Source organism: Brachionichthys hirsutus, chromosome 16 (genome assembly GCF_040956055.1).
Source record: "Brachionichthys hirsutus isolate HB-005 chromosome 16, CSIRO-AGI_Bhir_v1, whole genome shotgun sequence".
Taxonomy (NCBI): domain Eukaryota; kingdom Metazoa; phylum Chordata; class Actinopteri; order Lophiiformes; family Brachionichthyidae; genus Brachionichthys; species Brachionichthys hirsutus.
Genome location: NC_090912.1, coordinates 13,026,372 through 13,050,850, shown reverse-complemented (window position 1 = coordinate 13,050,850; position 24,479 = coordinate 13,026,372). Strand labels below are relative to the sequence as shown.

Genomic DNA, 24,479 nt, shown 5'->3' with positions numbered 1-24,479 from the left:
TAACCCCAGCAAACGTGGACATGTAACCCCAGCAGACGTGGCCTCCACAGCCGTCCTCAAGGGACATGTAACCCCAGCAGACGTGGCATCCACAGCCGTCCTCAAGGGACATGTAACCCCAGCAAACGTGGCCTCCACAGCCGTCCTCAAGGGACATGTAACCCCAGCAAACGTGGACATGTAACCCCAGCAGACGTGGCCTCCACAGCCGTCCTCAAGGGGCATGTATCCCCAGCAGACGCGGCCTCCACAGCCGTCCTCAAGGGACATGTAACCCCAGCAGACGTGGCCTCAACAGCCGTCCTCATGGGACATGTGGCCTCCACAGCCGTCCTCAAGGGACATGTAACCCCAGCAGACGTGGCCTCCACAGCCTTCCTCAAGGGACATGTAACCCCAGCAGACGTGGCCGCCACAGCCTTCCTCAAGGGAGGTTACATGTCCCTTGAGGACATGCAAACGTGGACATGTAACCCCAGCAGACGTGGCCTCCACAGCCGTCCTCAAGGGACATGTAACCCCAGCAAATGTGGACATGTAACCCCAGCAGACGTGGCCTCCACAGCCGTCCTCAAGGGACATGTATCCCCAGCAGACGTGGCCTCCACAGCCGTCCTCAAGGGGCATGTAACCCCAGCAGACGTGGCCTCCACAGCCGTCCTCAAGGCACATGTAACCCCAGCAGACGTGGCCTCCACAGCCATCCTCAAGGGACATGTAACCCCAGCAGACCTGGCCTCCACAGCCTTCCTCAAGGGACATGGAACCCCAGCAGACGTGGCCTCCACAGCCGTCCTCAAGGGACATGTAACCCCAGCAGACGTGGCATCCACAGCCGTCCTCAAGGGACATGTAACCCCAGCAAACGTGGCCTCCACAGCCGTCCTCAAGGGACATGTATCCCCAGCAGACGTGGCCTCCACAGCCGTCCTCAAGGGACATGTAACCCCAGCAGACGTCGCCTCCACAGCCGTCCTCAAGGGACATGTAACCCCAGCAGACGTGACCGCCACAGCCTTCCTCAAGGGAGGTTACATGTCCCTTGAGGAAATGCAAACGTGGACATGTAACCCCAGCAGACGTGGCCTCCAAAGCCGTCCTCAAGGGACATGTAACCCCAGCAGACGTGGCCTCCACAACCGTCCTCAAGGGGTATGTAACCCCAGCAGACGTGGCCTCCACAGCCGTCCTCAAGGGACATGTATCCCCAGCAGACGTGGCCTCCACAGCCGTCCGCAAGGGACATGTAACCCCAGCAGACATGGCCTCCACAGCCGTCCTCAAGGGACATCTACCTGGAGACGTCATCACACACACCGTATCCGGGGTCCAGTGGCCCACTGGGGGAATTATTGACTCGCGTTCCGGATCTCCGCCTCGGCGTCCCGCTGACGGGCAGCGGGACGCCGAGGCGGAGCTCAAAAAGGACATCAACGTTGTTGTTGTTTTTAATTACGAGTGGGTTCGAGCAGGAAGACACTCTCCAACGTCCTAAAGAGATTCTCTGTCCCGTGACTTGTAACAGAAACAGAAACGGTCTGCTTCATTTCTCTAGATTTCTGCAGAGACAGAAGACTCTCCAGTGTCTCCTGATAGCAGCTCCATTGCTGCTTCAACAGCACAAACTGAAACGCTCAGATTCGCGTCTCCGCACTGGAACATTTCTTAGTTTTCTAAATTATTGTACGCTGACCAGACCTTAATTCACATTAAACATAGCGGATTAGCTTGGCATCACCCCTCATCCATACAATATCTTAATTTATTAACACGTTATTGACACAACTGCCGTGGCCAAACGGCAGTTCTAGCTTTAGCATTAGCATTAGCTCCTCTACAGCAAGCATTTTCTCAGAAGTAACCTTCTCTACTTGCTAATTATTGCTCTAAGAGTCTCAAAATACTGAATTTGCAGGGACGGATAACTGGATAAAAGTTACCGGCTCAACCGACGGGGCCAAACGGCAGTTAGGCAGTTTTAGCATTAGCATTAGCATTAGCTCCTCTACATCCAACACACACACCTACAATTTCCTCAGAAATTGTTTTATCTACTTGCTAATTCTTACTCCAAGATTCTCAAAATACTGGAATGGAGAAATTACATTTGATTAAATTGAAACATGCACTTACCGTGTTCGTAGATCTTCCTCTGAACGAAAGACAAAGTCGTGAGAAGTTGTCTTCAAGAAGAAGAAATCTTCGGTAAAAAGGATATTCTCAAGAAAAGCGCTCCAAAAGGTCTCCGGTAGCTGCAGCCTGCAGGTGCGGGTCGCTCCGTGTCCGTTCACACGTCAAAGAGTCAACGAATGAAAGCCGCCCTCGGGAAGCCGTCTTTTACGTGGTCGCAGGTGACGTCACAACATCCGGGGCTTCTGCGAACCCTGCGTCTTGAGCGTCGGCGTTCGCTAGCCAGCTGTGGACAGTTCGGGCAGCTGTGAGTGTCAAAATAGAAGAAGCGCCGACAGGACGACCGATCGATGGATCACAACTGATTAGTTATGCCTGCAGAAGCCGAAAGGGGGCGCGGTTCACGGTCGATTGGTTATGCCTGAAAGGGCCGGAAGGAGGAGCGCTCAGTCCGGACGCTCATTCATGATCCGGGTTTCCCCAGGACACAGTGGCCCGGGGTCCGTTTGAATATTAACACTTTCATTTAGAGCCTTGGTTTTATTTGTGTTAAATAACTAAATCAGGTCCACTTTGAGTTTAACAGGCTAAAAGCCTGTAAATAAATGTGTGATCATCTGAAAGACGTTGCTTTAGCTCATGTAGGGTAACGTGGGGTTCATGGAAACCTGCACGAACAACAACACTGAACAGGAGAGCCGTTGCACATATTAATTGCCTTAGTAATTTATTGTAATTTATTGTAATTTATGTAATCTATTGTCATTCATTGTCAGTTTGCATCAGAGGTGTAATTTATTTTAGATTAATTGTTAGTTTGCATCGGCGGTGTGAAATCATTTTATTTTTGTTTTTCTAATGTTACGTTGCATCGATCGCGTTATTGAATATTGGTTTTATTTTTATTTGTATTGTTAATTTTGGATGATTTATGTACGAAGGACTTTCAACGGAAACAAGACCACAAGGGCTTTTTAGAAATGCTCCTCTTAGACAGGATGTTTGACGTTATTTGTACTTCAATACATGCTACTGTTTGACTGTACTTGTACTGTAATACATGCTACTGTGTGACTGTACTTGTACTCTAACATTCTATCTAATAAATATAGTCATTCATTCATTCAGCCCATTCTCTGTAAAACGACCTTTAACACACTTACTGTTCTATTATTGCAACTATGGTAATCATTTTCAGAGTGTACGGTTTTTTTCATCCATCTGATGGTGGATACAAAAACTGTACACTAGTAAAAAAGTCTGGTCTGAGGTCAGATTTTATACAGCCCAAGTGCTATATCTAAAAATGTGTTACATTTGGCCCACCCATACAGCGTAAAAGGTCACCATAGCAACCCTCACAAAGGTTTGACTTCTGCCCTGCACAGCTGCGGAGGCATTGATGAACTGAACGAGACACACCTGTTATGTCTCCCCCAATCAGCTCCTGCCCCTCCTGTTCGGGGTGTGGTCCCGTACTCCCTCGTTCTATCTCTAATACCTGAGGAAGCAGGCGTACGCAGAGCTTCTGTTTCTGCTGGCCTTTACCAAGACACTGGAATTAGCAGTGCTTGTGTGCTTTGTGTAAATATCTTCTAAACTGTCTCACGAGTCTGTAAATACTATTTGTGCTGTTTTATTTTTTACCAAAATAGCCTCATGTTTTTTCACACATATTCGTGACTTTAATCTGTTTATTTTTCAGCATCGTATCACTATGGTGAAGATAAAGGCGGAAGTATTACCTGTGTTGTAAGTACTTTAAGGACTCCACTACCCAGCATGCCACAGGGGTGGAGCGCGGAGGACCAACCGCTACGGGAGAGCTTAGTGGTTGCTAGGACGACAGCAGCTCGTACACAGAGATACAGCAAGCTGGAGCTCCGAATAAAGAATATTAATAGACCAGTTAACGCCTCGTCTTCATGGTTAAAGAGAGACAACACATGGTGTCAGAAGTGGCCGAGAGAAGCTTTGGAAGAAGGTTTATCACGGGAACCACGAATGAAAAGAAAGAAAAGAAAGTTACTGGTCGTAAAGCAATATGCTAAAGGAGCAACGTGCTAGCGGAGCAACATGCTAGCGGAGGTTGGCTGCAGACGGCGGTTAGGGTTAAGTGGATCTTGTGCCCGAGTTGGAGGACAACCAGCGACAAGGAGCTGAGAAAGTCCCGGTTACTTACCCCGAGGTGCGGTCATGGATAAGCTAAGTCCACCCAGCTCCATGCGACTGACCGGTAATCTGGCTGATAACTGGAAACGTTTCAAGCAAAGATTTAAAATATATCTAGCAGCAAGCGGAGCAGGAGCTGGTGATGAGAAACTGAAAGCTCAGATTCTTCTGCATGTTATAGGAGAAGATGCTTCGGACATGTATAACAGCTTTCAGCTGGATGAAGAGAACTTGACTCTAGCACAGCTGACGACAAAGTTTGAAGAATGCTTTGTGCCGAGCAAGAATGTGACATTTGAGAGAAACAAGGTTTTCACGCATGACCAAAAGCAAGGAGTACCTTTTGATCAGTACTTAGCAGAGCTTCACACGCTAAGCAAGACATGTGAATTTGAGACTCTGAAAGACTCATTAGTGAGAGACAGGATTGTTTGTGGCACAGTGGACAATGCACTGAGATAAAGAATGCTGAGAGAAACTGGACTTACGTTAGATAAGTGTGTCAGTATGTGCAGAGCAGCAGAAACCACAAGAGCACAAGCAAAAGAGCTTCGGAGAGGTGAAACAATGGTGCATGCAGTACATAAGGAACCAAAGAAAAGGACAACATTTACCAAACCAAAAGATCAGAAGAACACGTTTAAATGTGGTAAATGTGGAGGCAGCCATCAGCCAAGATCTTGTCCAGCATTTGGAAAATGCTGTAATAACTGTGGAAAGTACAATCACTACTCCAAATGCTGCAAAGGGGCTTCAAGAAAGAAAGTTAACACTGTTGAGGAAGATGAGGACAGTGAAGAGGTTCTTGTGGATGTGGTGCAGGCTTGCACAACTGAAAAAGAGGAATGGATCGTGCCAATTACAGTGAATCAGACTGAAATACCGTTCAAGATAGACACAGGAGCTCACGTAAACCTGCTATCTTTGAAAGACTACAAAACTCTGACGGTAAAGAGCAAAATTCATCCTGTAAAAACAAAAGTGAGTGGATACACCGGAGAACGTGTTCCTGTTAAAGGCGGATGTATTGCAACCTTCAAATACAAACGTCAACAGATAAGAGCACAGCTACTGATCGTGGATTTGAGTGTACAACCGATCCTGGGACTCAGTGCATGCATAAAGCTCAACCTGGTCAAGAGAGTGTTTCTGGTGACATCAGATACTGAAAATGTTCAGGATTCACTCATGGAGGAGTATAAAGACTGCTTCAAAGGACTTGGATGTCTGCCTGCTCTACATAGAATATGTGTGGATAAAGATGTGTCTCCTGGAAAAGCTCAAAGATGAACTAGTGTGCATGAAAAAATAGGAGTCATCAAGAAAATAGATGAGCCAACTGAATGGGTCAGCTCACTGGTTGGGAAAAGAAAACAGGTGCCCTAAGAATATGTTTGGATCCAAGGGACCTAAATAAAGCAATCAGAAGAGAACATTTCAAGTTACCAACCAGAGAAGAAATCATGGCACAATTTGCTGGAGCTAAATGGTTCAGTAAATTAGATGCTTCGTCAGGTTTCTGGCAGATGAGGCTGGATGAGGCGAGTTCCCGACTGTCCAAGTTCAACACGCCGGAGGGAAGGTATCAGCTTCGTCGTCTACCATACGGCATCTTGTCAGCGCCTGAAGTCTACCATAAGACTATACACATGATTTTTGAACACATTCCTGGAGTAGAGACAATGATGGACGACATCATAGTTTGGGGCTCAACCCGAGAAGAACATGACGGAAGACTGAGACAAGTGCTCGACAAGACAAGGGAGGTGAACCTGAAACTTAAAGACAAATGTGAGTTTGGAGTGAAATCACTTACCTTTGTGGGAGGTGTTGTGAGTGAAGAGGGGGTGAAGCCGGACCCGAGAAAAACGTCCGCAATCAACAACATGGATAGACCAACTAACAAAGATGAGGTTAGACGGTTCCTAGGGATGGTCACCTATCTCGCCAAGTTTGTCCCACAGCTGTCAACACAGTCAGCACCTCTCAGAAGTCTTCTTAAACAAAGGAATGAACGGATTTGGTCCCACGAACAAGAACAATGTTTCCTAAAACTAAAAGAGACTCTGACACAAGAGCCTGTGTTAAAGTTCTGACACAGAAAAGAGCACCAGGATCTCGGCAGATGCATCACAGTATGGCCTGGGAGCAGTGCTGCTGCAGCAACATGATGAGCAGTGGCTACATGTTACCTATGCATCCAGAGCCTTGACAGGCGCAGAGTCCAGGTATGCTCAAATTGAGAAGGAACTGTTAGCCAGTTTGTATGCATGTGAGCGTTTTCATCAATACGTCTATGGTCAGAGGTTTGAAGTGGAAACTGATCACAAACCGTTGGTGTCTATAATGAACAAGCCTTTAAATGACTGTCCTGTATGGATACAGCGCATGCTAATCAGGCTGCAAAAATACGACGTATACATGATATACACACAAGGAAAATGCATGTACACCGCCGATACCTTGTCTAGAGCAGTTGATAAGGAGGAAAGTGCCGACAGTGAGAAAAGCACGGAAATACAGGCATATGTGGACATGGTTGTGGCATCTCTGCCTGTGACTGCTGACAGAACAGAACAAATACGGAGAGAGACCATTGCAGATGAAACCATGAAAGAACTAAAGCGCATAGTATACAAAGGATGGCCTGACGACAAAAAGGATTGCCCTGTGAAAGTACAAGACTACTGGAATTGTAGAGCCGAGCTCACAGTGGTGGATGACGTAGTGATGAAAGGGAGCAAATTTGTTATTCCATCCTCACTACGCAAACAGATGCTCCAAAAGATACACGAAGGCCACCTCGGAGGAGTCAAGTGTAAACGTAGGGCGAGAGAAGTAATGTACTGGCCGAGAATCAATAATGATATTAGCCAGACGACAGCGTCTTGTGAACTTTGTCGCTCTTACAGGCCAAAACAACAAGCGGAGCCGCTGACGAACCATCCAGTACCACACAGACCTTACTACAAGGTAGGAACCGATCTGTTTGACTGGGATGGAAAGCGCTATACAGTGGTCACTGACTACTTCTCAAACTACCCGGAAATCGGAGCGCTGCAGTCAACATCGAGCAAAGCAGTCATCAGCTACCTTAAGACTGTCTACGCCAGACATGGTGTCCCATGTGAACCGTTTTCAGACAACGGACCGCAGTTCTCTAGCTGCGAGTTCTCTGCCTTTGCCAAGGAATGGGGGTTTCAACACAGAATCATCTGAAAATAGTGAAGAACATGCTGAAAAAGTCACAAGACAAAGATGACTTTCAGAAAAGTCTGTGCACCTCTGCTAAATGGACTGTTGCCAGCTCAAATGCTGATGGGTAGGCGCATCCGCTCCAACCTACCAGTTAATGAGGACTTGCTTATACCAAGAGGAGCGATGAAAGTCAAACTAGCTAAGGAGGAGAAAAGAGAAAAACAAAAACAGCTGCCTATGTTGAAGCCTGGAGACTTTGTGCGTCTAAGAGACAACTCTACGAGTACCTGGAGACAAAAGGGACAGGTGGAGAAGGAAGTCGCACCACGCTCCTACATGATCCAGATGGAGGACGGATTGTCTCTGAGAAGAAACCGCACAGACCTTCAACGACAGCCGACTGTGAAGGACGCTGTTCCACAGGAAGTGGTTCAGCAGGACACGGCAGGGTCTACGGAACGAGCCGTCAGCGGATCTGATCACGCTGACCACGGTCCGACGCCAGCGTCTGTGTCTCCAGTGTCTGTGTCTCCAGCATCTGGTCTCCAGCGTCTGTGTCTCCAGCGTCTGTGTCTCCAGCGTCTGTGTCTCCAGCATCTGTGTCTCCAGCATCTGTGTCTCCAGCGTCTGTGTCTCCAGCGTCTGTGTCTCCAGTGTCTGCGTCTCCAGCGTCTGCATCGCCAGCGTCTGCGTCTCCAGCGTCTGTGTCTCCAGCATCTGTGTCTCCAGCATCTGCGTCTCCAGCGTCTGCGTCTCCAGCGTCTGCGTCTCCAGCGTCTGTGTCTCCAGCATCTGTGTCTCCAGCATCTGCGTCTCCAGCGTCTGCGTCTCCAGCGTCTGCGTCTCCAGCGTCTGCGTCTCCAGCGTCTGCGTCGCCAGCGTCTGCGTCTCCAGCGTCTGTGTCTCCAGCATCTGTGTCTCCAGCATCTGCGTCTCCAGCGTCTGCGTCTCCAGCGTCTGCGTCTCCAGCGTCTGCGTCTCCAGCATCTGTGTCTCCAGCATCTGGTCTCCAGCGTCTGTGTCTCCAGCGTCTGTGTCTCCAGCGTCTGTGTCTCCAGCATCTGGTCTCCAGCGTCTGTGTCTCCAGCGTCTGTGTCTCCAGCGTCTGTGTCTCCAGCGTCTGTGTCTCCAGCATCTGGTCTCCAGCGTCTGTGTCTCCAGCATCTGGTCTCCAGCGTCTGCGTCTCCAGCGTCTGTGTCTCCAGCGTCTGTGTCTCCAGCGTCTGCGTCTCCAGCATCTGGTCTCCAGCGTCTGTGTCTCCAGCGTCTGTGTCTCCAGCGTCTGTGTCTCCAGCGTCTGCGTCTCCAGCGTCTGCGTCTCCAGCGTCTGCGTCTCCAGCGTCTGCGTCTCCAGCGTCTGCGTCTCCAGCGTCTGCGTCTCCAGCGTCTGTGTCTCCAGCGGTGGAAAGACTGTCTAGACCAAAGAGACATGTTCAGGCTGATGGAGAGTTGCTGGAGGAGGAAGATCGTTGGTTTATTTTTATCTTCAGAAAAAAGAAACACGGAATTGTTAACTTGGTTCTAAGTTTACTTGATGTTTGATGTTTTGTGTTTTCTTTACTTCATTGTTGTTCTATTGATATAGTAATAATAAGAAATGTAAGTTGAAACAAAGTATAGTATTGTTTATAAGTATAGTAATAATAAGAAATGTAAGAAATGTTTGAAACAAAACAATAATCATTTAAGAGTTAAATAATCATTCCTTAAGGAGGGAAGATGTGTCGTAAGTACTTTAAGGACTCCACTACCCAGCATGCCACAGGGGTGGAGCGCGGAGGACCAACCGCTACGGGAGAGCTTAGTGGTTGCTAGGACGACAGGGCTGTATACACAGAGATACAGCAAGCTCCGAATAAAGAATATTAATAGACCAGTTAACGCCTCGTCTTCATGATTAGAGAGACTAAACATTACCCAAGCTCAAACACGACACTTAGCACATGCTGGATCTCCAACGTCATTCATAGCATATGAAACTCGGTTTGTTGATGCTTCTACTGCTAATTTTTGGGTTCGACCAGCTCAAAATCAGGAATCTGAATTCAATTCAATTCAGTTTCATTACATATATATTATGCAGCCTCAGAGGTAGCGGGCCGTGTCTCCCTTGAGCCGGTCCCAAGCCCGGATCAATGCCGAGGGTTCAGCAGGAAACGGCATCCGGTGTGCAATCGATTTGCTGTAGCGACCCCTGCTGGAAGAAGAGGAAGGAGGACGAAGATAAGGTCACATTTATTGAGCCAACTGGACTCTGATGAAAATAAAAGTGACCTTTGGATGCACTCAGAGCAGATTCACCCATATGGACAGTACCAAATACTAATGGGTACGCAGCAGTATTTGGTGTCAGGCAGACATCATCTCTCAAAAGCATCTCATTTGTACTGTTATCTATGTATTAATGAATATTTGAGTGATTTTTGTTGGACATTAATAATTCTACCTTCACTTCTGCCTGAGGCTTCTTCTTCTTCTTCCCCTTTCAGCTCGTCCCGTGAGGTGATCGCCACAGAGAATCAATGCCGTTTCCTGCTGAACCCTCGTCATTGATCCGGGCTTGGGACCGGCTCAAGGGAGACACGGCCCGCTACCTCTGAGGCTGCATCGATTTCTGAGTGTTGCTGTTAAAAGTCATTTTAAAACCGCTTTAAGATCATTTCAAATTTCAGCGGATTGAAAATCTGACAAGATTTGAAGTAATTTTAAATCAATTTTACAAGGTTTTTGGGATCAGTTTCATTTTTCAGTCGTGAAAAACTCTTTGCTCAAGCTTTGGTCTATCCCAGGCCAGATATGATAAAGTGTAAAGCTAAATGCAAACTAATCCAGGTTGGGCAAGTCTGGATTAGTCACTGAGCCAGGATTGTGATACGCCGACTGTAAAATGAACAGGAGAGAGTATTTAACCTTTTGTGTTTATGAATGCGACTAACAATCTCAACTTGTTAGAAAAGCTTTGTCAAGTCCAGTTATCGACATCTAGAACCGACTTGTAGAGGGGGAAATTGCACTTGTTTTATGAAAAGAACAATTGGATAGTAAACAACATTAATTCCATAAACATTTTTCATCATATCCAATCCACAACTTAAAAGGTGTAATAATGGAAAACGCTCTGAACTCTGAACTTTCCCCTTCATCGTCTTTGAAGCTACAACTCAGAACACACGTCTGGGTAGCGGAGCTTCCGTGAACTCTTTGGTAGCATTCAAAGGCCTGTTAACAGCACGCGCACGCGCACGCACACACGCACACGCACGCGCACGCGCACACGCACACGCACACACAGCAGAAGGGCAGCGTCCTCCATCTGCCCGTGTCAGCGCGCTTCCTCTCAGCCGACGGAAGCAGAGATCGTCTTCGTCTTCGTCTTCGTCTTCCTCCCTTTCCCTGTCCAGCAGATCAAGGATCAAACCTCCTCAGCCTCCTCCACCGGAGTTCCTCCACTCGCTCCTCCTCAGAGGGGCTGAAATAGGGAGGAGGAGGAGCTCCCCCGGGGCTGCTTTGTCCTGTTAAACAAAACAGTATCTAATCAGAACACCTTTTTTCAATCCTGAATTAGCTTTGATTTGTGAAGCCACTCATGAATCAATGCTCTAATTAATCAATCCGCTACCTCTGTCATCCAGACTGTTTCTGATCGCCGCCTCCAGCTGCTCTTCCTCTGTGGAAGGAGCAGGGTTTGGTGTGTAGTGATGGTACCCCAAGTACACAGACACACACACACACACACATTAAGGTTGACACTGAGTGATCAAACTAAGCTACCAAGGATCCACATCCTGTGCTTGCGTTACCTGATGAGCCTGAAGACCTGGAGTAGGAACCGGGCTGGGAGTCAGATCCGTTTGATGTTACAAAGCCTGGTGAAAAGATATACAATAAAATACTAACAAGCTGGAATGCAAACAGAGCAGGGATCAATACCGACATACAATAAAATACTAACAAGCTGGAATGCAAACAGAGCAGGGATCAATACCGATATACAATAAAATACTAACAACAAGCTGGAACGCAAACAGAGCAGGGATCAATACCGATATACAATAAAATACTAACAACAAGCTGGAACGCAAACAGAGCAGGGATCAATACCGATATACAATAAAATACTAACAACAAGCTGGAACGCAAACAGAGCAGGGATCAATACCGATATACAATAAAATACTAACAACAAGCTGGAATGCAAACAGAGCAGGGATCAATACCGATATACAATAAAATACTAACAACAAGCTGGAATGCAAACAGAGCAGGGATCAATACCGATATACAATAAAATACTAACAACAAGCTGGAACGCAAACAGAGCAGGGATCAATACCGATATACAATAAAATACTAACAACAAGCTGGAACGCAAACAGAGCAGGGATCAATACCGATATACAATAAAATACTAACAACAAGCTGGAACGCAAACAGAGCAGGGATCAATACCGATATACAATAAAATACTAACAACAAGCTGGAACGCAAACAGAGCAGGGATCAATACCGATATACAATAAAATACTAACAACAAGCTGGAACGCAAACAGAGCAGGGATCAATACCGATATACAATAAAATACTAACAACAAGCTGGAACGCAAACAGAGCAGGGATCAATACCGATATACAATAAAATACTAACAACAAGCTGGAACGCAAACAGAGCAGGGATCAATACCGATATACAATAAAATACTAACAACAAGCTGGAACGCAAACAGAGCAGGGATCAATACCGATATACAATAAAATACTAACAACAAGCTGGAACGCAAACAGAGCAGGGATCAATACCGATATACAATAAAATACTAACAACAAGCTGGAACGCAAACAGAGCAGGGATCAATACCGATATACAATAAAATACTAACAACAAGCTGGAACGCAAACAGAGCAGGGATCAATACCGATATACAATAAAATACTAACAACAAGCTGGAACGCAAACAGAGCAGGGATCAATACCGATATACAATAAAATACTAACAACAAGCTGGAATGCAAACAGAGCAGGGATCAATACCGATATACAATAAAATACTAACAACAAGCTGGAATGCAAACAGAGCAGGGATCAATACCGATATACAATAAAATACTAACAACAAGCTGGAACGCAAACAGAGCAGGGATCAATACCGATATACAATAAAATACTAACAACAAGCTGGAACGCAAACAGAGCAGGGATCAATATCGATATACAATAAAATACTAACAACAAGCTGGAACGCAAACAGAGCAGGGATCAATACCGATATACAATAAAATACTAACAACAAGCTGGAACGCAAACAGAGCAGGGATCAATACCGATATACAATAAAATACTAACAACAAGCTGGAATGCAAACAGAGCAGGGATCAATACCGATATACAATAAAATACTAACAACAAGCTGGAACGCAAACAGAGCAGGGATCAATACCGATATACAATAAAATATAACAACAAGCTGGAATGCAAACAGAGCAGGGATCAATACCGATATACAATAAAATACTAACAACAAGCTGGAATGCAAACAGAGCAGGGATCAATACCGATATACAATAAAATACTAACAACAAGCTGGAATGCAAACAGAGCAGGGATCAATACCGATATACAATAAAATACTAACAACAAGCTGGAACGCAAACAGAGCAGGGATCAATACCGATATACAATAAAATACTAACAACAAGCTGGAACGCAAACAGAGCAGGGATCAATACCGATATACAATAAAATACTAACAACAAGCTGGAATGCAAACAGAGCAGGGATCAATACCGATATACAATAAAATACTAACAACAAGCTGGAACGCAAACAGAGCAGGGATCAATACCGATATACAATAAAATACTAACAACAAGCTGGAACGCAAACAGAGCAGGGATCAATACCGATATACAATAAAATACTAACAACAAGCTGGAATGCAAACAGAGCAGGGATCAATACCGATATACAATAAAATACTAACAACAAGCTGGAATGCAAACAGAGCAGGGATCAATACCGATATACAATAAAATACTAACAACAAGCTGGAACGCAAACAGAGCAGGGATCAATACCGATATACAATAAAATACTAACAACAAGCTGGAACGCAAACAGAGCAGGGATCAATATCGATATACAATAAAATACTAACAACAAGCTGGAACGCAAACAGAGCAGGGATCAATACCGATATACAATAAAATACTAACAACAAGCTGGAACGCAAACAGAGCAGGGATCAATACCGATATACAATAAAATACTAACAACAAGCTGGAATGCAAACAGAGCAGGGATCAATACCGATATACAATAAAATACTAACAACAAGCTGGAACGCAAACAGAGCAGGGATCAATACCGATATACAATAAAATATAACAACAAGCTGGAATGCAAACAGAGCAGGGATCAATACCGATATACAATAAAATACTAACAACAAGCTGGAATGCAAACAGAGCAGGGATCAATACCGATATACAATAAAATACTAACAACAAGCTGGAATGCAAACAGAGCAGGGATCAATATCGATATACAATAAAATACTAACAACAAGCTGGAACGCAAACAGAGCAGGGATCAATACCGATATACAATAAAATACTAACAACAAGCTGGAACGCAAACAGAGCAGGGATCAATACCGATATACAATAAAATACTAACAACAAGCTGGAATGCAAACAGAGCAGGGATCAATACCGATATACAATAAAATACTAACAACAAGCTGGAACGCAAACAGAGCAGGGATCAATACCGATATACAATAAAATACTAACAACAAGCTGGAACGCAAACAGAGCAGGGATCAATACCGATATACAATAAAATACTAACAACAAGCTGGAATGCAAACAGAGCAGGGATCAATACCGATATACAATAAAATACTAACAACAAGCTGGAATGCAAACAGAGCAGGGATCAATACCGATATACAATAAAATACTAACAACAACAGAATGAGAATCCTTCTATTAATCAGTTCCTCAGGTTCTGTGCTGAACTGGTTTGAACAGGCTGCGAGTTACTAAAGCAGCACGCAGTCACATGACCTCATACCTGCACACGCAGTCACATGACCTCATACCTGCACACGCAGTCACACGACCTCATACCTGCACACGCAGTCACATGACCTCATACCTGCACGCAGTCACATGACTTCATACCTGCACACGCAGTCACATGACCTCATACCTGCACACGCAGTCACATGACTTCATACCTGCACACGCAGTCACATGACCTCATACCTGCACACGCAGTCACATGACATCATACCTGCACACGCAGTCACATGACCTCATACCTGCACACGCAGTCACATGACCTCATACCTGCACACGCAGTCACATGACCTCATACCTGCACACGCAGTCACATGACCTCATACCTGCACACGCAGTCACATGACCTCATACCTGCACACGCAGTCACATGACCTCATACCTGCACGCAGTCACATGACCTCATACCTGCACACGCAGTCACACGACCTCATACCTGCACACGCAGTCACATGACCTCATACCTGCACGCAGTCACATGACTTCATACCTGCACACGCAGTCACATGACCTCATACCTGCACACGCAGTCACATGACCTCATACCTGCACACGCAGTCACATGACCTCATACCTGCACACGCAGTCACATGACCTCATACCTGCACACGCAGTCACATGACCTCATACCTGCACGCAGTCACATGACCTCATACCTGCACACGCAGTCACATGACCTCATACCTGCACACGCAGTCACACGACCTCATACCTGCACACGCAGTCACATGACCTCATACCTGCACGCAGTCACATGACTTCATACCTGCACACGCAGTCACATGACCTCATACCTGCACACGCAGTCACATGACTTCATACCTGCACACGCAGTCACATGACCTCATACCTGCACACGCAGTCACATGACCTCATACCTGCACACGCAGTCACATGACCTCATACCTGCACACGCAGTCACATGACCTCATACCTGCACACGCAGTCACATGACCTCATACCTGCACACGCAGTCACACAACCTCATACCTGCACACGCAGTCACATGACCTCATACCTGCACGCAGTCACATGACTTCATACCTGCACACGCAGTCACATGACCTCATACCTGCACACGCAGTCACATGACCTCATACCTGCACACGCAGTCACATGACTTCATACCTGCACACGCAGTCACATGACCTCATACCTGCACACGCAGTCACATGACCTCATACCTGCACACGCAGTCACATGACCTCATACCTGCACACGCAGTCACATGACCTCATACCTGCACACGCCTCCATGACGGCCTCCAGCGGTCCAGCAGCGTAGAGCAGACCCACCAGGATACCTGCCAGGTGACCGATGAACGAGGTCCTGGTGCAGAGAACAGATGAACGCCAACGTAAAGGAACGGTGCCACCTGCTGGACCGCTGCTGGCACGACGCAACGTGAGCTAACGGGATGCGAGGAACCTGGTTGAACCTGGTTCTCCTCAGGCAGAATGAGGTTCTCCTTACTCTGCCTGAGGAGAACCATCAGCTTAAAGGCTATTTGCTCTCTCCGGGGTCTCTCCGGGGTCTCTCCGGGGTCTCTCCGGGGTCTCTCCGGGGTCTCACCGGGTTCTCACCGGGGTCTCACCGGGTTCTCACCGGGGCCTCGCTGGGGTCTTTCCGGGGTCTCACCGGGGTCTCACCGGGGTCTCACCGGGGTCTCACCGGGGTCTCACCGGGGTCTCTCTGGGGCCTCTCCGGGGTCTCTCTGGGGTCTCTCCGGGGTCTCTCCGGGGTCTCACCGGGGTCTCTCTGGGGTCTCACCAGGGTCTCTCCGGGGTCTCTCCGGGGTCTCTCCGGGGTCTCTCTGGGGTCTCTCCGGGGTCTCTCCGGGGTCTCTCCGGGGTCTCTCTGGGGTCTCTCCGGGGTCTCTCCGGGGTCTCTCCGGGGTCTCACTGGGGTCTCACTGGGTCCTCTCTGGGGTCTCTCCGGGGTCTCACCGGGGTCTCTCCGGGGTCTCTCCGGGGTCTCTCTGGGGTCTCACTGGGGTCTCTCCGGGTTCTCTCTGGGGTCTCTCCGGGGTCTCTCCGGGGTCTCACTGGGTCCTCTCTGGGGTCTCTCCGGGGTCTCTCCGGGTTCTCTCCGGGTTCTCTCTGGGGTCTCTCTGGGGTCTCACTGGGGTCTCACTGGGGTCTCACTGGGGTCCTCTCTGGGTCCTCTCTGGGGTCTCACTGGGGTCCTCTCTGGGTCCTCTCTGGGGTCTCACTGGGGTCTCTCCGGGTTCTCTCTGGGTTTTCTCTGGGTCCTCTCTGGGGTCTCTCTGGGGTCTCTCCGGGGTCTCACTGGGGTCTCTCCGGGGTCTCTCCGGGGTCTCTCTGGGGTCTCTCCGGGGTCTCTCGGGGGTCTCTCCGGGGTCTCACTGGGGTCTTACTGGGTCCTCTCTGGGGTCTCTCACCGGGGTCTCTCCGGGGTCTCTCCGGGGTCTCTCTGGGGTCTCACTGGGGTCTCTCCGGGGTCTCTCTGGGGTCTCTCCGGGGTCTCTCCGGGGTCTCACCGGGGTCTCTCCGGGGTCTCACCGGGGTCTCTCTGGGGTCTCTCCGGGGTCTCTCCGGGGTCTCTCCGGGTTCTCTCTGGGGTCTCTCTGGGGTCTCACTGGGGTCTCACTGGGGTCTCTCCGGGGTCTCTCTGGGGTCTCTCTGGGGTCTCACTGGGGTCCTCTCTGGGTCCTCTCTGGGGTCTCTCCGGGTTCTCTCTGGGGTCTCTCCGGGGTCTCACTGGGGTCTCTCTGGGGTCTCTCTGGGGTCTCTCCGGGGTCTCTCTGGGGTCTCTCTGGGGTCTCTCCGGGGTCTCTCCGGGGTCTCACTGGGGTCTCTCTGGGGTCTCTCTGGGGTCTCTCTGGGGTCTCTCTGGGGTCTCTCCGGGGTCTCTCTGGGGTCTCTCTGGGGTCTCTCTGGGGTCTCTCCGGGGTCTCTCTGGGGTCTCTCTGGGGTCTCTCTGGGTCCTCTCTGGGGTCTCTCTGGGGTCTCTCCGGGGTCTCTCCGGGGTCTCACTGGGGTCTCTCCGGGGTCTCACTGGGGTCTCTCCGGGTCCTCTCTGGGGTCTTCCCACCACCAGAAACATGCAACTTGGGTCCAGGTCATTATTGAAAAAGAGAATTAAATCTCAATTGGTTAAATAAAAAGTTGTTGTTTTTTCCCAGGGGGCTGAAAGCACCTTCTTCGGCTCATGGTGAGTTGTTGTGTTGCAGACAGTGAAGATGTGTGATGGTGCACAGAACAGAGCTGCTCTGAAGGGGTCATCCGGGGTCATCCCGCACAGAGATCCTAAATCCTGCAGAACAAAACCGGTTTCTGATCGATCGGCAACCCACCCCGGTGACGTTATATGGATCAGCACGAGTTCGACCCAACTGGCATAACGATTAGCAACAGGTACGCCCATCACGTAGGCCACGCCTCCGGGGTGGTAATGGTTGTTGAGCACCTTCAGGGCAAACAGAACGCCTGTAAACACAATCACGTATGTGAAGATCGGTGAGGAGGCGGTCAGAATGAAGCCCATTCAGAGACGGATTAATCGATTAATAGATATAGATTACTTACAGCATCTCTACTACCATCTTTGAGGGGTTTCGTAGCTCACCTGAGAAGCCAACAGCACAAGCCATGCTGTAGGACTCATCCTGCGTGAGCTCTGTTAGCACCGCCTCCAACGCCAGGTAGACCACGCCGGTGAGCAGAGAGAACACAGCCAGCAGGTAGGCGAACCAGGCTCCGCCCAGCCGTCCCAGAGGAAGGACACCATGTTGAAGTAGAGGTGCCAGTCGTCGGCATGGTGCAGCGGGGACAGCAGGAGGCGGAGCCAGTCGTTGGACCAGAACACCTGCTGGACACTCACACACGCCTCGGGATCGGAAAGACGGTAGTATTCATATGAATACTCATATGATCAAATACTTATAGTCCAAGACCTTAAGGAATATTTATATATATTCTGATTTAGCGCAAAGAAAAGCAGAAAAACTCACTTTGAATAAGATGAAAGCAACCAATCATCATGCTGGTTAGTTAATCAATGTAGAATTCACTTTGCACTGCGTCACTAAATACGAGTTTGATCGTGATCACTTTGTGCGTGAATAATGATCAGTGTCTCACCTGCATCAGGGGCGCTGCCGGAAACAGGTAGAGCCACGCGGTGAGTCCCAGGACAGCCAGGGTGACCGGCGGGACGCGGTCCAGGCCCGCCTGGAGCAGCTGGGAGGCGAGCAGCAGCAAGCCCAGGTGGGGCCCCCTCTGGCGGCGGCGCATCCTCACAGCAGCTAGTCGTTGTTCCGGTGGTTCTCGCTTTATGAACAATTAGCAATCAGCCACAGACATTTCCGGTTCTTACGTCACGATCTCAGAAAACCTAATTAGCAATTTAGTCAACCAATTTCCGCTCCGGGATTCACCGAATCACGGTCGATCTGCCGTCGCGCTATTCAGAAACACGAAACAGCGCCGCCGATCAGACGCTGTGATCAAACGCTGAGATCAAAGGGCAAGAAGCCGAGCGAGCGGTCCCTCTGTCGGTGACGCTTTGGCTAATGCTAACGTCGAGACTCCGGTTATTGGCGACTCCGCCTCCGTGGCTCCCGGGAGGACCGACGGTCGACCTTTATGCAGCTTGAGACGCAGGACGCGTCAGCAGAATCTGTGTCTTTCTACGTCATCACGTTTCTGGAAGGCGCGCGGCTAAAAATCGACAGCGTTGTCACGTGATCCTAACAGAGCTGCGTTGTCACGTGATCCTAACAGAGCTGCGATGTCACGTGATCCTAACAGAGCTGCGATGTCACGTGATCCTAACAGAGCTGCGATGTCACGTGATCCTAACAGAGCTGCGATGTCACGTGATCCTAACAGAGCTGCGATGTCTGCGCGTGATGATGATGAATATATTTATTAGATAGAATGTTAGAGTACAAGTACAGTCACACAGGAGTATGTATTACAGTACAAGTACAGTCACACAGTGGCATGTATTACAGTACAAGTACAGTCAAACAGGAGCATGTATTACAGTACAAATAAAGTCAAACAGTAGCATGTATTACAGTACAAGTACAGTCACACAGTAGTATGTATTACAGGACAAGTACAGTCAATCAGTAGCATGTATTACAGTACAAGTACAGTCAATTAGTAGCATGTATTACAGTACTTGTAAGTACAGTCACACAGTAGCATGTATTACAGTACAAGTACAGTCAAACAGTAGCATGTACAAATACAGTCACACAGTAGCTTGTATTACAGTACAAATAAAGTCAAACAGTAGCATGTATTGCAGTACAAATACAGTCAAACAGTAGTATGAATTACAGTACAAGTACAGTCAAACAGTAGCATGTATTACAGTACAAATGTGTCCTGTAATAACCCTCTCTGACTCTCCGTGTCCTGTAATAACCCTCTCTGACTGTGTCCTGTCATAACCCTCTCTGACTCTCTGTGTCCTGTAATAACCCTCCCTGACTCTATGTGTCATGTAATAACAATCTCTGACTCTATATTTCCTGTAATAACCCTCTCTGACTCTATGTGTCCTGTAATTCCATCTCTGACTATGTGTCCTGTAATACCATCTCTGACTGTGTCTTGTAATAACCCTCTCTGACTCTATGTGTCTTGTAATAACCCTCTCTTACTCTATGTGTCCTGTAATAACCACCTCTGACTCTGTGTCCTGTAATACCATCTCTGACTGTGTCCTGTAATAACCCTCTCTGACTCTCCGTGTCCTGTAATAACCCTCTCTGACTGTGTCCTGTCATAACCCTCTCTGACTCTCTGTGTCCTGTAATAACCCTCCCTGACTCTATGTGTCATGTAATAACAATCTCTGACTCTATATTTCCTGTAATAACCCTCTCTGACTCTATGTGTCCTGTAATTCCATCTCTGACTATGTGTCCTGTAATACCATCTCTGACTGTGTCTTGTAATAACCCTCTCTGACTCTATGTGTCTTGTAATAACCCTCTCTTACTCTACGTGTCCTGTAATAACCACCTCTGACTCTGTGTCCTGTAATACCATCTCTGACTGTGTCCTGTAATAACCCTCTCTGACTCTCCGTGTCCTGTAATAACCCTCTCTGACTGTGTCCTGTCATAACCCTCTCTGACTCTATGTGTCCTGTAATAACCATATCTGACTCTATGTGTCCTGTAATAACCATCTCTGACTCTATGTGTCCTGTAATAACCCTCTCTGACTGTGTCCTGTCATAACCCTCTCTGACTCTATGTGTCCTGTAATACCATCTTTGACTCTGTGTCCTGTAATAATCGTATCGGAATCTGTGTCCTGTAATAACCCTCTCTGACTGTGTCTTGTAATAACCCTCTCTGACTCTATGTGTCCTGTAATAACCCTCTCTGACTCTATGTGTCCTGTAATAACCCTCTCTGACTCTATGTGTCCTGTAATAACCCTCTCTGACTCTATGTGTCCTGTAATACCATCTCTGACTCTGTGTCTTGTAATAATCGTATCGGAATCTGTGTCCTGTAATAACCCTCTCTGACTGTGTCTTGTAATAACCCTCTCTGACTCTATGTGTCTGTGAGATAAATCTGCGAATGTGTTTATCATTAATTCACCAATGAGTAGCAGTAGTTATGTCATGGCCATTTATCCTTCATAATCTTACTCAAGATATTCATAAAGTATGTGACAATCGTAGATCTGTTATGCTGACTAGACTGAAGAAGTGAACACTTTGTGTTGTCTGGAAGAGCTATCTGCTCAAGGTTGGAGTCTTCATGTCTGGGTGATTTACGCACGTACACATTCTTATCTGCTAATAAAACCAGCTGGAGGGGAGCTGTTTCTCTGAGAATCGAGGACGAGGCTAGGAGCAGCCACTCTCCCTTGCTGGGAGAGTGGATGGCACGGCTAGAGAGCAGCTCCATTCTCCCTTGCTGAAAGAAAGAATACTAGTCTCGTTTCTTACCGCAAGAAAATGGTTATTGGGTTGAATCTTTGGGGCTTGGTTCTGATTTTCTCTCTTTTACAGTGTCACAAACCTGACATTAATTGGCGTTGTCGGCAGGATCAACCAGGTACCCCCGTCTGCAGTGGGCTGGCTTGGAAGAATTGATTAGAGGGTGCACACTCTAATTCACTAAGACCCTTTTCCGGGGCCAATCCTTCGCGGGCCAGTCCCTGGGGATCGGGTTGACGGGATCCGAACCAGAGCAGACCAGCCTGAAGGTAAGACACCCTTTTTCTTGTTCCTCGGGAAAGCGGGTAGGGCTTAGCTAGCCCTAACGCAGAGGTTTCCGCGAGAAGGCGGATGGAGATGTTTCTCATCGCGCTGAAACAGTAATGTTTCTTAAGTTCCTCGGGAAAGCGGGTAGGGCTTAGCCCTAACGCAGAGGTTTCCGCGAGAAGGAGGCTCCATAAGGGAGACCTCACAGCGGATGGAGATGTTTCTCATCGCGCTGAAGACGAGCGAATAGGGGTAGCAGCGGTCCTATTGCGCAGTACCTGATCAAGTGATCAATACAGTCTTGTTTAAAAGGAAGCTAGTGGGGTTCCGGTACGATCCTATTGAGCAGTGCATACAAACGACGTCATTAAATTTAGAGGCCATATTAATAATTAAATGCGGATGTAAAGGCCTGGAATAAATTAAAGCATACAAAGTTGGTGTTGCTAAATAAAAATAAAGTACAGATCTGCTTGTTGTTGTTAAAGTCTAGACTTAAAACCCTGTATGTACGTGTCTGTGAATAAATGTTTCATGTGGATGAACGGAATGAGTCAAAGTTGTAACAGTAAAACAGCCTGAGACCTCATGGGATCACTGCACGGCTGGACGGTCTGGAACCTCACGGTGTCAACGCAAGACCGTCACTGGGGGAGACTCTGAACTCATTCATGAAGGTTAGTGGTGACCAGACTGGAGGGTCTAAAACGATATGCAACTCTGTGTTAGGACGCCGAGCGAGAAGCCGGAGCAAACAAAGGTTTGCTCTAGAAGATTGCATCTCGGGAGTTGCACTTCACCCCATTAGAGGGATTCTCTCTGAGTTACGTCACGTGTGGAATTCTATATAGCAGGAAAGGTATTTAAGATAGAATAAGTAAAAACGCTGAAGAATAAATAACCTTTCTACTAAACCAAAATTAGAAAAGAGGAATTTACCCATCTGCACCTCCACTCGGGAGGGGCATGAATAAAAAATGTAGCGCCCCACCGTTGTTGTCCGCCCACGTAACCAAAGTCAAACCCAGACTAAATGCAAGAGAGAGAGGTGTTTAGACAAAGAGCTAACTACAGTAAAATAGGACAAACAAAGCCAAAGTCTGATGAAGTTATTGATGACTTCAGAGCAGGACTAGAACAGTGCCCTTTATGATGTTAATAATGAGGCCGGTCCGTACCGGCAACAATTAAAGAATGAGCTCCATCTCAAAAACAAAACCTTTAACACAGAAATCAGCCACTGGCTGATGAAGCATTCTGTCACCTTGCTAAACTTAACTCTGTCTGGATTTATTACATGGGCAAAACATGAAGAGAGTCTAATGATATGTTTTTGATGGTAAAGAGGAAGTGTTTTAGCGAGACAGACGTAGACCTTATCAGAGAGGTCGGGGTGCCAGAGGAGGGGGTGGAAGGAAGGTGTGAGATAGGACACTGGGCGCATTACTGCAGGGCGCCAAGTAAAGAAAAACACACGATTCAGCATGTCTAGGTAGGAAAGAACAAGTAGATAATCATGGAGTGAAGGACAGATAGGGAAAATAAATCTAGTTTTTTTTTAAAAGGTACATACACTACCAGGTCATTGATAGCAATGACATCAACTAGGACATTCACGTCTGCCTAAATCTGTCTACATATGGGCAGCAATATTGCCGTGGGCGTTGCCACGCCTCAAGAGGAGGGATAGTGGCACAAATGTCTTTGTGCCTTTAATCATTATAATAAAAAAAAAAAAAATAGTATTCTGTTGGAAGCCATTACTCCTGTGAGTGTTATGAGTGCTATTCTTCTACTGTTTGCTTCCTTCGCTTTAACATGTCTCAGGTCTATGTTACAAAAGATGATAGCATGCTAAGCTCAGAGGTTCAATTTGATTGATGTAATATGATATAATACAATATGCAGGGACTAATTGTTTTCCTTTGCTCCACAAACTGCTCCACTGTACTGGAGTTTGGCCCCCGCGGGTCACTCTGTTCCAGCCACTGAGGGTTGGGTGCCTCCTCCCACTGTCCACGACCAGAAGACATCAATCACCATCACCATCAGACCAGAGGTCACCGTCCACCTCAGGGTCTACTCCACTGAGAGTCCAGTGCCCCCCACCAGCCCACACTGCTCACTCGAGCATGATAGGTGGGGCTAACAGACTGACCGATTGAATGCACCACGTCAAACATGCTAAGAAGAAGAAAGAAGAAGAAAAAGACTTTCCTCCAAAGAGCATGCAACGCTCGATGTCTCAAGGCAGCGTGCCTCCCGTGAGAGGACGTCCCGTGGGAGACATCGTCACGAATGAGAAAGAGAACATGCTCTCATCCTGTGGAGGAACGATGACCAGACGGATGCTTCAATTGTGGTCAGAGGGGACGCTGGATGAGGGAGTGACCGGAACCACTGAGGGACCGACGGAAGATACGGGGTGATCAACAGCGGTGTCGTGGATGGAGGGGGCGGGGGTCCCTCCTTCTCTGTGGCTGGCTCAGATTGACTGACTGACGGATCGCCCTCCGGTTCACGTGAGATGCAAACACAAACACACACACACACACAAACACACACACAAACACACACACAGCTCAACTGATGTTTAAACTTAATGATGCAAAGAGATATGAGCTCAAACAGCAGCAATACACGTTAAAACACAAAGCTTATGAACAGCATCCTGTTGTTCTGTTATTGATGAA

At 47.6% G+C, this 24,479-nt stretch overlaps 1 protein-coding gene across 1 annotated transcript; it reads right to left on the bottom strand.

Annotated features, from left to right (window-relative positions):
• Positions 1–10,905: 10,905 nt before the first annotated feature.
• Positions 10,906–18,836, bottom strand: LOC137906022 (rhomboid-related protein 4-like). Its single transcript, XM_068750312.1, is given in 8 exon segments — positions 10,906–11,012; positions 11,120–11,214; positions 11,279–11,366; positions 15,821–15,909; positions 17,897–18,029; positions 18,169–18,312; positions 18,315–18,429; positions 18,684–18,836. Coding segments are annotated over 8 exon segments (924 nt in total).
• Between the last annotated feature and the right edge of the window lie 5,643 nt (positions 18,837–24,479).